Here is a 15,373-nt window from a genome sequence, read left to right as displayed (position 1 = left end):
ATAACTACAAAAAATTAACTGGTACAAAGTGGTTTAAAACTCAAAGCAGTTGTTGATTGATTTAGAAGTAAATTTACATTTGGGACACGTTTCCCGCACGACAGTAACTGAACCTAATCGTGTGGCATCTTGCTTTGCAAATCAGAGCATTTGGAGCGCGGAATCGATTTCTCGGCGACGCAGGTGCTTTTGCGCCGCCATAAATTACTCGGCAAGCTCCTTTATTTCCTCCGCCGCTAAGCCACCAGCAATTTTTTCATAATCAAGCCACCGCTGAATTAGTTCGGTAGGGAGTTGGACGTTCAGGCAAGGGGGGCCCAGGGGGCGCTAGCGGGGGCAATTAGAACGATCGGAAACGCAGGTGAGCGAGCGGGGCCGAGCGAGTGCTGATTGCCCTGAATGAGTTATGGCCTCGGCCGGGCGCTAATTCATTTAGCCGTGCGCCCACTAATGAATTGCACCCGTGCGGTCACCCTCCACCCCTCGCCTCAACGGCGGCAATAATATTCATGTGTGTCGGCGCGGCCAGAGGACCCTGCGTCAAGACTTAAGAATTTCGGATGTATCAAAAGACTGTCTAAAAATATCGTTTAAAGTATAAGTAAATAAATTAATCACTCTATAATGGAGATTTTCCAACCCTTTGGCCTGCTTTAAATTAAATATACTCGATTTTAATGCAAATTTTTGGATGCTTTATTCATTGTTACAAGAATCTTGCTACAAAAATGTCACAAAAACTGAGTTGTAATATAAATAACTTCAGCTTCTTTTAATTTTTTATTTAGGAATACAAAATCTCACTCTTTAAAAGTTTTATAGAATGAACCAAAAAATTAAAAATAAATATCGCGTGAATGGGAGCCTAATGGTTAGGTTACTTGACTTCCAAGAGTGTCTTTGGGTTCAATTTACGTGCAGCTAGTATTTTTCGGATATTCCAAGTCAACCAGCTCGCTACACACCTAGTAAGATGCATTTAATTTCTTCTGAAAATTTTGACCACCTGGCGTTCTTCTTCCTGCCTTCATTAGCATCTATCAAGCATTAAAAAACATCCAAAAGATGAGAAAATTCGTGGATTTTAAAATTAACATAATGAAAGATGTTTTTCAAAGGAAAGTCTCGCAAGGTCTTAATGAAAGACTACAAATTGGAGGAAACTGTTGGAACGCAGCTACATTTTTAAGTACATTTACGTTAAGTGTACTCAAGAAATTCATATTTTTTTACAACTAACGGCATCTCTTAACTGGTGCAGCGCACTGAGAGAACACATTTTCACATCAGAATTGAATAACGTTTGCAAGTGCTGACCTCACTATTCATACTGGTTCTCTGAATCTCTTGGAATGAACTTAATAATGAGTGGTAAGAAAAATCTCTAGGATTTTTACTGGGAATGATGTTGAATATCAAGAAAAAATCATTTATAACTCTTAAGACCACCAAAGAAGTGCAATCTGTATAAAATTAAAAAAATATCATAAAACTGGGTCACTGCGAAAACATTCCTTAATTGGTGTTCCGCATGAAAGAACTGAAAAAACATTCGCATGATATGTATATACTCCTCAGGATGCGTTTTCTGTAAATTGAATGAAAAAATAAAACTCGTCAAGATTTATCATTAAAGTGGTGTAACAATCTACTGGAAAAAACTGCAAGAGGCACTCACTCTTCAAGTGCTCGTGCACCGAGAGTACACATCATTCAAGATTTGATTTAATAATACGCGAGGAGTTGGCCTCGTTTGCCTAGAGTCACGCGCCCGATTCGATTTTCAGCACCCGCAGGTTGGCAGATTTCTTTCTTTTTGCTCCATCCCGCACTCGAATAGAGCACAGAATTTCGCATGCAAATTGCCTCCTTTAACGTTGGCGAATATAAATTGCCTGGTTAAATGTCGAAGCACGCAAGTCTCTCTTAACAACCGAGAGATGCCTTGTTATTAGTTTCCTCGCTAGATACCAGTTCCGCCGCACTCTGCGCTCTCTAGTCAGAAAAACTAATTTTCCGAAATGAAAACAAGAGAATAAAGAGAATTAAATAATAATAAATGAAGAGAACTATCGAGAAAGAGGTGATTTTTTTAAAACGTTAAATATTTTATTTATTTTGCCATGCGCAATCCGTGAAATAGCCGCTTGTTTATTTTCCACTTCTTGGAAAAAGTGCCGCGAAGCGCGGAAAAATCGTAAATTGTGATATTTCCAGGTAAAATCTTGATTAAATAAACAAATTACTGGTTTAACAGAAATAATTGATTTGTAAAATGCTTAAAAACTTATGATTGGTGCTCACTGCTCATTTGATGGCCTGAAACATCATAGCAGCTAAAGAGAAATAATGAAGAACATCTAAAAAAGTGAACGATTATGATAAAACTGTAGGCTTTTAGTAAAAAAAGTTCATGGGCAACTTTGACGGTTTCGGTATAGCGTGCTGTTATGAAACCCCGAAAAGTTTGCAACACGAACAGCATAAAATGAGATTCGCTTTGTTTGCTCAGTTGTAATGTTGAGCGAAAGAGTAAATTCTGGAGTCGGCGGCACCAACTTTCACATTGCATTAGGCAGCCAATTAAATACGCTCGCGCGTCGCAGAATCGCGCGCAATTACGCAAATGGACCGTCACCAGGGCCCTTCGAACAATTAAATTTGCGACGAGACTTTGTGCCAACACAAGGTGCGCCAAAGAAGGGAAAAGTTTATTTATTTACCCAGTGGCGATATGCATGTATTTATTCTTCGCTCTGCTTATGGTGACACCATTTGGTTAATTACTTTTGCGCACAAGATATTGATTCCTTGTAGCTGGAATTTGTGATTGGTAGATTCTCAAGGAAAGCCAGCACTTCTACATTATAAATTATCATTAACAGAAATGTGTATTGGGTTTTTGCAATAGAGGTTTTTGAAAATTTCAAAATTTTAAAATTTTCATTTGAGTTTTTAATATTGTTAGAATGATAAAGAATAGTCGAAATAGATAAGTATGCTGGAAAAATGGAATGGTTTCATTACTGGAAAATCAGGGTGAAACATGAAGAAATGGGCCTCTCGGCGGTTACTAAAACGAGGATATCTCGAATTGTAATTATGCTAGAACATGAAACTTACTACCAAAGGATGCCCATTTAGACAGCCTACAACTTTTAAACTAAAGCCAACTTTTTGAATCTTTTAATTTGAGTTGTTTTTTACCACATTTAAGTTTTTATGTCTCTAAAGTGGCATATTTATTTTCTAAAAGGGATAAAAATTATCTATTTTTGTGTGTACTTGTGTAGCATGCATAGAAATTTTCGGGATGAAACAATTCTTAGTTGTACAATTCAGTCTGAGATTCGTAGGGTCGAAGCCGTCGAAGGTTGAAAAACGAGTACTTTTTATTTCAGGTGAAAAGTGAGAAAATTGCAGAGAAATACTTGAGATTACTCCTGAGGTTGAACACGATTATCAGAACAGGTTAGAAATCGAAGGTGGCCCTCTAGCGATCGATATCGTTCAAATCCCATGTGTAGCCAAATTTTACTTTCATTTTCCAATCTCAATACACCATAGTTATTTACTAACTCATAAAAAGGCCCTAATTTTCCAAGAAATCCAGTAAACAAGTCAGTTTTTATCTACCCTCGGCCACAAAGGCAGCGCGAAAATTGAATCCGAGGCTCGTTCGGCGTTAATGCGCCTTCCGGGTCGCGAATTTATCGCAGCTGCAGCGTCCACGAGGCAGCCCGAATAAAACTGTCTCTTTACGACAGCCGCGTGCGCGAGCCGAGCCCTCAGATTTGGCGCGAATTGCGCGCCTCCTGGCCTGACATTCAAATGTCAGCTGATCAGCAAGCAAAAGGTCGGCTTCCTTGGCCAAACTGGCCTTAATCAGAAAGAAATTCCACCAGAATCGGTCGCGGGAAAATAGAGAGGAAATTTCCAAGCTTTTAGCTCTTTACATTGTGGCATTGTGGGAAGATTAGCGTATGCGGAATGAACGGCCGGCGCGCACTTTTTACGCCAGCAAAAGGCTTTTCACCGCTGCTCTAACAAGAGCGAGAAAAAAGTTAGAATCTCTCTGTGTTTTGCGAAAGAGATTGTTTTGATGTTTAAAGTGAAGTGGGCGCCCAGCAAAGCATACAAAACAAAACGCTCCACTGACGTTCCGCTTATGAAGTGGTTTTTAACAGTAGACTGATTTATTTTCTGCTATCTAATCCACGAAACTTCGATGCACTTAATCCAATATCGCAGGGAAACGAGACAAATTCTGATATTGATTTCACTAGGCGCTCCTCATAATTAAAATGCTATGAAAATAGCAATTAATAATTCAAAGACAAATAAATAATTAAATGCATGAATGATTCAGTTCGACTATTATTTCGACCGATTATTTCTTAGGAACCAAAAAATTGATAATTTAATCAAGATTTTAGCTGAAAAACAAAGAAAAAATCTAATTTTTACGATTTTCTGCGCTTTGCGACACAGCAGGCCACACACCCTTTTGTTAATTTAACGAGAAACCACGCCCTTTTTAAAATTCCCGCGAGCTACACCCTCATCTAGTGGTAGCTGCTCACAGAGAATCCGGTAGACATGTTTTTCAATATAAAAAATAAAATGTTGAACGTTTATGATCCAACGGATCCAATTATTTATTGATAATTCTCCTCAAAATCGATAGTTATACAGATTACAACAAAAACAGACACCGAATAAAAAATGAGCTCTTTAATAAATAAACATAGACTTTCTTTAGCACACAAATCAAACACCCGCAGCTATTTACTTCAATTTACATAGCCAAATGATTGAAATGACCTTTTATCGGCAGTTAAATTAAATAACTGATAAAAAGATATTCGATTTCGAATCGACTTGTGCTTTTTTCGCAGAGAGCAAGAAGCAATTTTTGACGGGGGATGGGTGGGTATTAATGCGTCGGTTTACGACGTGGCGCGTACCGTCACCGCCGCCGGCGAAACTTGGCCTCAGGCCGACCCTTAAGCGGCTTACACTAAATGCCTTCTAAAGTAAAAGCGGAGGCAGCGGTGTAGCTTTCCTTTATGGCGTCATTACACCTGACCCCTGGCATTAATGATTTAATTTAACCCGGCGTCCCCGACGGGCCGGATTAAAACCCAAGAAATGAGACACCAGACCATAATTCACTCCTTATACCTGTCGTGCATACCGAAACGTTGCTCATGTGCACGAAGAACTTTTTAATGTAGGAAATTTATTAGAATTTTATTTATAAGAATAATTAAAGAAATTCCAAATTACTAATTTAAATGCAAACCTATTTTTAAAAAACGCTTCTCATTGAAGTAGAAAACTAAAAGCTTTTCGTAGAACATGGAATCGATTACTGCTGAACAAACGGCGTTCCAGTGAGGACGCAATCGAATTATTTTCGCGCACATGGCCTTATTAACCCGGCCGATGTCCCTCGGGGCCGACTGGAGAGCGAGAGACGCTGTTCTGAATATTTGACTACCGCCACCTCCGATTGGCCGGTTCGCTCGTTCAAATTCGCAGAGTGATGATTAAATTTGCACTCGCCCACATCGAGTTAATGAGACCGTCAGGACCTGCTTCAATTGAGGCCGGCGAAATTGGAGCTTCACGACAGGTTTAGCTTTTTAAAATAACCGACCCTCAGTCGCAATTTTCTTTGAATATAACAAAAACTGTGAACGTACTTAAAGGAAAATTTATTTGGTTAAAAACCATAAAGACTTGGCAGACAGTTATTTATCTAATCTGGTTTCTAAACTCATTTTTTTAGAAAATCTCCCACCGTATTGAATTTATGTAATTTAACTAACTATATAATTTTCTCTTATTTTATATTTTTTTATACCGCTCTTTGATTTTTACGATTAAATTTCGTTGTAAACAATTTCATAACATTTTTAAAGAATTTATATTTACAATTATTCCAATTTTTGCTCATTCAAAATTAAATTTTGTTAGAAAAAGTATTTTTTCTTCTACTTTCTTCGAAAAATCCCCATGTGGAAAAAACTCCTAACCTTGAGTAAAACAACCATGAAAATTCATCCGATAAGACTCTGCTTCATAAATTAAATTAACGAGAAAATATAAAAATAATAACTGGAACTTTCTCCCTACAGTTAGACAATTTTGCTTCAATTTAATTTTAACATTCGCGACAGAAAAATAGTTCAAGAATAATTATAAAAAGCATGGGCCCCAATTTTAGATGGCTCCAGCTAGTGCTAGACAAACTAACGGAATGTGTACTCACTCTCTTTGTACTGGAGCACGTTGGGATGCTTCTCGTGGATGACGACGCATCGGAAGCAGCCCTCGGACCTGCAACAAACACGAGAGTCAGTCGACAGCACAAACTCACTCGCACGTTGGATGAAGCGCACACGGGGCGCGGAAGGGGCCCCGCGGGAGCCGTAAGTCAAGCTGACCAATGCCGCCGCAATTTACGGCCAAATATTAAACCGTACAGACTCCCGCAGGATTCGAAATGCGATCAACACGCGGCGCGTAATGAATTTGCGTTGCGTCTCGTCGCGGCACGACGCAAATCAGCCCTCGGTAAACACAAACGAGCCAGCAAACGCGCTTTTGATCGCTGTCGGAGTTGGAAATCACGCGTGGGTGGATAAATTTTTGAGGATGATATTAATGTATACGAAAAACTATTTATGTTTGATATGACGGTATAAAAAGAATAAAATGAAGATATGGGAAAAAGTAAGATTCAATATTTATACAGCAAAAAAGGAATAATGTTGGTAAAATCCTCTTTCATAAATTCTACATTAATAAATGAAAAGAAATCTTTCAAATTAATGAACGACGCGGCTTGAGATTTTTTTAGCATCTCAAAATGATTTTCTCGATGAAATAGATTTTAAATTGAAAAAAAAACTCCCAAGATGGAAGTTAAAATTTCCCATTTGCTTGTACGGTAATCAACTCAACATTTTACCAGCACTTAAAAAATTTAATTCAGGCCTCCTTTCATTTTAAGATAAAAAGCCAATTTTCTATTTTCAGGTTGTGCAACAGCGACCTTTATAGTAGAGAGCGTAACTAGAAGGAAGTGGTTTCCCGGAAAATTTAAAAAAACGGTACGTTTTGCAAGACGCGGGACGTTTTTAATTGACGTTTTTAATCCATTTCCAGCTAAAACTCCTGATTAAATCATTGATATAGGTTAAGCAGATATGGTCGAACAAAATCAACTTTCAAAATGCGTCAGTATTCTTAAAAAAACTCATGATTCGTGCTCACCAGATGACCTGTAAAGAAAAAAATCGAAAATTTGGTTTTCAGATCCTTAACGATTCGTTTTGAAACATTGTGGAATTAGTTAAATTAACTTTTATTATTAAAGCACAAATAAGCTGATTGTGAGGCGGAACCTTGAGATGTATGTTTTTTATCTTTGCAATTCTCTAGATGGCGAAAACCACGGCTTAGCATTGGAAATCCCATCTCGCGGCAAAACCCGGCTAATGGCGTTTGCATTGGCCAACAATGGTGCGGTCCGCAGGGAGATGAGTGCGCGGCAAGAAATTGAAAAATGCACTCAAGCGTCACGTGCACTCATAATAAATTCACGGAGCTGCGGTTTTTTGCCATTTACGCCCGACGAGGGTAAACAAGCCAACAAACAAACAAACGCTTTGTTCGCCTGGATTGCCGCGGCGGTAGTTTGCGAAGTGCTGGTTGACTAATAGCCAAGAGCGAGAATGCACGCTTCAACCAACACTAGCTCGAGCACACCAGCCAATGGAACTTCTGGAATGGAGAATGAAACAACTTGCTAAGTTTTAGTTTCGTGACGAGGAAACGCTCAGCTTAAAATTCCAAAGGATTCTGTGGAAGTATAGTTTGGAACTTTGTAGAGTAGAAAATAAAATTGAATTTGATTGGACCTAATATCAAATTTCGTTTTGAAGAACGAAAGTACTCACGTGGAGAGCAAACTTTAAAAAAAGTGTCAATCGGCCATAATATTTTGAAAAGTGGCAACATTTCAATGAACTGAAAATTTTTCAGCGAGATGAATCAAATGCTGTGCAATTTTCTTACTGTTGCAAAATTTTCCTACCGGAAATTCGCGCGCAGAAATTAAACGGCTTGTAATATAATTTTGATTTGTGCTAAGATTTACTTGCTGGAAATTACGAGTCAGGCTTTTCCGAACATTGATTTTTTAGAAAGTAAATACATTACAAATAACATCATGCTAATATCTTAATATTCCAATATTTTCGCTCAAGTAGCCATTTCAGAGAAATTCAGCTGTTTTTGTGCATTTTTTGTAATTAAATTCCAACTGGCAACCCTAGATATAGAGCTACAAGGCTGGACAATAACTTTTGCGAAAAAAATCCGTGTCTGGCACTTACACGCTACCTTGTCAAGAGCACAACATGAGACGTAAATCGTTGCAGAGCCGTAGAAACAGTGCATATTTGTCTCGGATGACACAGCGGTGTGGTGCTCGTCCCGGAGGAAAAGGACCTGTGTGCCAGTGTCGTCGCCATGGCGACCAAGAAATCGCATCCTCCGATAATAAGCTCACCGGTAAACACGCTCTCTCTTCGGCTCGCGAGCGAGCACAATGCAGAGTGAAGTGGCTTGGGCGAGAGGTGTGATTGTTTTTAATTAAAATCGACAAGCCGGCCCTTTTCCAATTACAACGCCGGCCGCCCGACGCGTGTCGCGTTTCAATTGCAAAAAGCGTCGGATCACTTTGTTTGCCGCCCTCACTTTTAATTTGGCCCGCCGTGTTTTCCTTAATCAGACACGCCCCGTAATCTGATCGCATTTTTGCTGCGCAAGAACTTAGTTGAAATTGGCTCGAGGATTAGAAGGCAACTTGATGACTGCTCTGGAAAAAGAGATTATGTATCTTTTGTTCTCCTGAATGTAATAATAAAAAATATTCGTGATGGTTCAATCAATAACGGAGCAATAATGATATCCATTTCAAGACGGAAAAATTTCACTGTTTGAACCTCCGTGTGCCTTGAGGGTGCTCAGGAACGAGATTGTGGGCACAAGGGCGTTACTGAGCGGCCTCAAAGAGTCAAATTACGTATATTCTGAAAGCTCTTGACTTGGCCGTTCCATCGGTGTTCAGATCTTGCAGATCGAACAAACACAGCCCAGGAGGCTTCAATAAAATGGCAATTGAGTTATGTATATCGATCGCTTGAGGGCTACCCTGACGCCAAGGTTTTTATGGTCTTATCTGCCCACAGTATGTTCTGCAGGTCAAAATCAACCGATCGTGCAATTTTTATTTTCTCACTCTATACCTTAACAAGAGAAATACCCTTTTTTCAGCCCTTGACCCTTTGAATTACTATAAATATTGGATTTGTTACATTTGTTTTTTTATTTGCACAAAAAAACCGTATTGTAAGAGAAAGCTGTCAGGACGGATAACCCATTTTTCGTTTGAAATTCAAATCAGCTAGCTTTTAGCACAGTGCTGGCTGTAGGAAACTCGATTACCAAAATCTGTCTTCGCGCAGTGAAGCAAATTAGACTTGTGTGTGCGCCGAAGAGCTTTTTAACTGGTAAAGGCAAATAGAGTCGTTCCCCCGCCGGCTTTGCAGCAGCAGCAGGTTCGGCAAGTGCAGGTAAACAGTGAGACAAGCCGTGCAATCGAATTTCTACTTCTTTTTCTCTGCCGCTTTTTGTGCGCCCCAGGCCATTAGTTACTATGGCAGCGGAAGCAGGCCTCTTCTTTTCCAATAGGAAATAACACGCGCGCAGCTACAAATTAATTTAAGCCCGAGCAGCGCCGGCGTCGGCGGTGGCAGTGACGCCCGGCGATAAAAAGAGCAGCGAATCTGTTCTCCTTGCACATTCTTTACATGTTTTTAAGCGTGATGCATGGCGACACACGCAATACCGAACAACACTACACACACTGGCAGAGCGAGCGTGGATGCCAGCCCGGTGTACGTGTCTGGAACTTTAATTATCCGCCCAGCCACCGGCCAAAAGGAATCTACCCTTTGGCAGTTGAGGGCTAGAACGGCAATTTCGTTTCTGCGTCTAAATTTGTTCCTCGAAAAAAAAGGTTCCAGCAACTCTGGAGCTAGTTTTGACTGACACAGTTCTGCATGGCTACAGATGTGAAACTTAGACAGTTGACTATTTTTTCTGAGCTTTCCGAGCGTTGCAGGACCATCAAATGAGTACAAGGGATTAGGGAGATGTACAAAAATTTTCAATTATTTAAATTTGCTTTTTAGAACAAAAAAGCTGTATGATAATCGGTTTCTAAACGTTTAACAATATATTTATTTCATCAGTGCAATAGCCGTTTGTTTCGTTTCATAGCCCTAAACGATAAATAATCCATTTCTTCCGGTTAACCGTAAGTAAAAATGACTGAGCTTCTTGAAACTTTTACCATTTTTAATACCGAAATAACGTTCACCGGATTTTCTGAACAGCAACCACCATGGAAGAGGATGTATTTCATGGAATAAATAAGGGCGTGGTTCCTCAGAAAATTAATAAAAGGAGTCGTGAAATGTGTTGCAAAACTATAGGGAAAATCGTAGCATTTGATATTTTTGCTGAGATTTTCAGCTTATCAAATAATCGATTTGGCACATCCGTAGCCATGACTGGTTACTAAGGGTTGGCCGCCAGAGGTGCTGATCCGAGAAATTGAAAATTTCATTTTTTTTAAGTTTTTGCATGCCTTGTATCGCTTCATCGGCGCCATCTGTCATTCAGTGACACATTGGAGCAAATAAGAAAATTGCGGCTCGCAAGTCACACAGCCTCCCCCGGATTACAAGGAAAAATCGCGTCCGAGCAGTTTGTATCGCATTAGCCGCCTTATTGGGGGTCATGTTTTAGCCTCGGCAGACGTGATTGATAATGATTGATCGGCGCGAGTACAAGTTTGATAAAGCACACGGGAGAGAACATCTCTGCCGTGATAAATGGCGGCGCAACTTGAGGAAAAAAGAAGTGCTCCTTCTTTATCGCTCACTTATGGGCCAGAATTATTGGCCGACCATTTGTTATTTTGAACGCGCGCGGATCGGAAAAAGTGCAGACTGCAGGGGAAATCGCGCGAGAGGCAGCGCAATGCCTTCGGGCGCGGTTTTCCTCCTTTGTCCAAAATGACCGCCCGGAAATGGACTCGCCTATCGCTCCGTCGGATCAATCTAATTTTGTATCACTGCGGTTTCAATGACGGAGAGGCACATTTTTGGCCCATCCTCGCGTTCTCTCGGTCGTTTAGACCTTAGTGCGGTGTTCAGTTGCGGAGCTGAAATTCCAATTAAAATGCCTGGTACCTTGTGCTATTTACGGACAGGAAATCTGTCCACTGCCACGAAATCGACCATCAAAATAATATTAGGAATTTAATGTCAATAGGGTTTGCAGAGTTTTGTGCTTCTATTTTTTCTAGAATCCTGTTTTTTTTAGAATAAAATTAGAAAAGCAAGACCAAGTCTGGTTTTTTCCTAAACAACTGAAATTAACCTTAATTTTCTTTTAGGTGAGAACCGTTCGTGTGTTAATGTGTTAATTGAAGGAAGTTGATTTTTTAAAATATTAGAAAATACTATACAAACTCACCTAAATTAGGTAAAAGGTAAAAAAGATTTAAAAAGAAAACTTTACTGATCCAGCAAGAAATTAGATATCCGAGGATATCCGCCCTAAGACATCGGGCAGATGTATATCATCTGGATATCCATGGATATCCCGGATACCTTTTGGATATCCTGAAGGATATCCGATTTCTTGCTGGGGACGCTAAATTGTGCATTAATGCGAAAATGCGATTTCCCTTGTGACTGGCCAATGTGTCAAAAAATTAATTGCTCGATTTTAAATGCTCTAAATCGGTTAAAAAAGATTAAAAGTGGTTGTTAGCGTCGTAGTTCCGTGCAAAAAATACCGAATTTACAAGCATCATGAAGTTTCCCAGATTTTCCAGTCACGTATCCATTTTACTTGACGAAATTTCCTGCTCAAATAGATAATCATTTCTTTTGTAAGAATCGAGCTGTGTATCCATGACAACAAGCAACAAAAAGAGTAAGATTAGAAATGATTTAAATCCTTTAAGTTGCCATGCAAATAATAACAAGAGAACCATTATACTGGAATTATCCTCATCATTTGCAGCAACCTAGACAATTTACGTTTGATTGCCTCGGAGGAGCGATGCACGGTGATTTTTCATGCGAGTGTGTTTTGGAAAAAGCTCGTTTCGCTGTCGTGTGATCAGGCCGTGAACAGAATACAAATCAAGCTTCCTCGAGAGGGCCAGCGGACGTGATTCGGCACGGTGTCGCTTGCATGTGTGCGTGCGCCAAAAATACGCCTTCAATTGGTGGCCAACTTGTTGCTCGGCGGCGAAAAATGACGAACAATGGACCGCCGCCGCCACCGCTGCCAGTGATTTTCCGTCAGATTTGTCACGGGACAAAGGCGGGCTGCAATCGGGTTTTGTAAAATGAGACGAGCCGCCCGGTGTATTAAGAGAGAAATCTACCTCCTCGGGCTGCTTAATCTGGCGGCCGGCTTTGCTTGCATCCAGCAGATGACGCCGATCGATGCTCAGTGACAAAGAGCCCCTCTCGACTTGATTATGGCCGAGCACGAGCGCTTTTATACGGAAATCTGGCGGCTCAAAACCGGCAATTTTTGATGAGCCGCCATTGTTGTCGACTTTTTCAGATCTCTTTTAAATTGAACTTTGAATTGTTGACAGCAATTAGCAGTTAATCAAATTGCTAGATTGAACTATTTTCTCTAGTGTACAATAATCATATAAGGGTTGAGTATAATAGTTCAATTTTAAACCTTGTCCAAATGCTTGAAATATTTAACCGTTTGTCAGTGATTTTTCGATCGATTTCGATCTTTTTAATGGTGTGCGAATTATGCGCTAAATTTTCCTTCTGGTGGAATAAATCATGATATTCAATAGGGAGACTATGCTTGCCGCTCGGTTAACATTTCAACTTTGGAGCCGATTTTTTCAGAGCGTAGCCTGGGAAAATTTCCATATTTTCAGAGAATATTCAACGCAAAACAATAATATTTAATTGATTTTTTAGTAAATTTTTCCTACTTTATTATTTTCCCAGTCGTAAAAATCATGCATGGCATCAAAGATCGTTGAGCTGGAAATTCTATAATTTAAAGCAAATCGACCCTCGTCAAAATTATTAGCATCCACATATGAATTACAAATCTACCAGCAAACGCAGGTCAAAAAGTTTCCTTGCCTCTCTAAATAATTCCACTCTCTCCTCAGACTGAATTTTGGCTGATTCGGAATTTATGTGTGTAACAACGCGGCATTAGCAATTCTCAAACCGGCCGCTGATAAATAATTCCGGCTAAAAGCCCAAAACTAATTCACAATGTAGTGGGGTCGGAGCGAATAAATGGCCGACCTTTCGCCCGGCGGCTTCGGCGCGCGCTAAACCGGCCAACAACTGCAACTTTCCCAGGCCGCTTTGCAAACACGGCGAATTATGAATAGGGCCAGCCGGCGGCCAGATTATTCAGCGAATTAATTTCCGGCTGTTTCGCAAACACACGCACGGCTAAGAAGGGCTAATTAATTAACCAGAGCCCACTACTGAAAATTGGCTCATGCGGATGCGACGCCGCCGATCAAATAGTCATGAACAGCTCACAGTCTAATCCCTCGGCCATCCTCGCTAGAAAGGAAATTATTCGCTCTCGCAAAGCGTTTTGATTCTTGGACAATTTTCAAGTATCGATATGTTGGCGACCAGTGTTGTCGTCCGTCAAGATGATTTCACAATTTCTAAATTTTGTCTTTTAAGAAATCTCAAACTGCCATGATAGCTTTTAGATAAACTTGCAATTTTTGGAATCTGCTCAGCAACACAAATCAAATGATGTGCGATTTTCATAATTTTGGAAATGTTCGTGAGTGATTTTTCCAAATATTTTCGACAGAAAAGTGTTCTGGGAAAATCACGTTAAAGAATGTAACAGCTTTTAGTAGAGTTAAAGTATTTTCTAATTGTAAGATATTCTTCATAAAATTCATTTTTTTGGGACTACCAATACATTTTGCAGATTGCTGTGAAATACGAGTTAATTTTGAAAACGGGGTTTCTCAAATAATTGAGGAGAGGACAATTATTCCCAGAGCATGTTAAATGATAAAACTTGCAAATTCCATCAGCTCTACGAATCTGCCAAGATTTTTTGCTTTTGTGGTGTTTTTAGAATTTAATTTTTAGTAATGAAATAGTTCCATAATATAAATAAATCAATATTAAATAAACAAAACCAATTGTGTAGAGCCTGAACTGACTCATGGAACCGAGAAAATAATAATATAATGAATTGATTTAGTTTTGGAGTCGTTAAAATGCATTTTTTTAAAATTAGATTAGCTGATTTAAAAAAACCTCAAAGCAAAAAAATAAAAATTTAAGGGCAAAATCTCTACGCTCTATACATAGGCCCTCCCAAAAATAGTGCAAAACTGTTCAGGGGACAAGTAATAGCGGTTGTCCCTTTGAGAGCCAAACGGCTGTGCGATTGCGATAACGGGGCCGAATTTACATTCGAGCAAGGTGCCAACAAGGCCTCGGAGGGAAAAATGCCGAATTAAGCCGTGGTGAGTTATGCAACCACGCAAAAACAGCCTAATGGTGGGCGGGCGAGCGGGCTTTTTGCAGCCGCCTTATCTGGTTGGCGCGCGCGTGACCCGCTCGCCGATTTCCGTTTTTGCCTGAGTAACTTGGCTGACTGACTAAGCCGGATTGTGTCGGAAGTTGGGTCGCCAAGCCGGATTCCACCGCCGGATAAAACCCTTTTTGCGCGTTCCTATACCGTCTTTAATAGTGTGACGCTGTTGTTGGATGCTCTGCAAAACTGGATTTTCAACTTTCCGCTCTTGATGGAGACAAAAATGCGAGTTTCATTACACGACTCATCAGATTATGTTTTCCCTTAACTCAATTTTTCCCCCCGGAAAATAAGACAGTTTGCCAATGATTTTTTTGCTTGATATTGATTATTTTCGTCGCGATCTATACAACAGTGTGCGAATTATGAGCGAAGTTGTCCTTCTGGCGAATTTAAAAATAAAAATCGTATTTTACAAAAAGACAGCGCTCATCACTTGATTAGCATGCAAATTTTGAGGTCGATTTTTTAAAAATTTAATTGGCACGCTGGGAAAATTAAAACTCTTGTACGACTATCAGAAAAATTGTAAGGTAAAGAATTACTTTTTATAATTTTGCAATAAAAAGTAGTCTCTGTGTGGGGATTTTCGTGCCCAAAAAGTGAGAAATACCTCGGTTTGCACTTTTCCCATTTG

General features: G+C 39.8%; 1 protein-coding gene across 1 annotated transcript in view; it reads right to left on the bottom strand.

The window, feature by feature from the left end:
- LOC135934027 (uncharacterized) overlaps positions 1-15,373 on the bottom strand; it is a 170,762-nt gene that overhangs the window by 14,962 nt on the left and 140,427 nt on the right. Inside the window, exon 4 of the mRNA XM_065475535.1 lies at positions 6,278-6,345. Within this exon, the coding sequence (XP_065331607.1) occupies positions 6,278-6,345 (68 nt within the window). The remainder of the gene's footprint in view (positions 1-6,277; positions 6,346-15,373) is intronic.

The sequence above is a fragment of the Cloeon dipterum genome, chromosome 1, assembly GCF_949628265.1.
Source record: "Cloeon dipterum chromosome 1, ieCloDipt1.1, whole genome shotgun sequence".
NCBI classification, from domain to species: domain Eukaryota; kingdom Metazoa; phylum Arthropoda; class Insecta; order Ephemeroptera; family Baetidae; genus Cloeon; species Cloeon dipterum.
The sequence above is the reverse complement of the archived record's forward strand: the minus strand, read 5'-3'. Positions and strand labels throughout refer to the sequence as shown.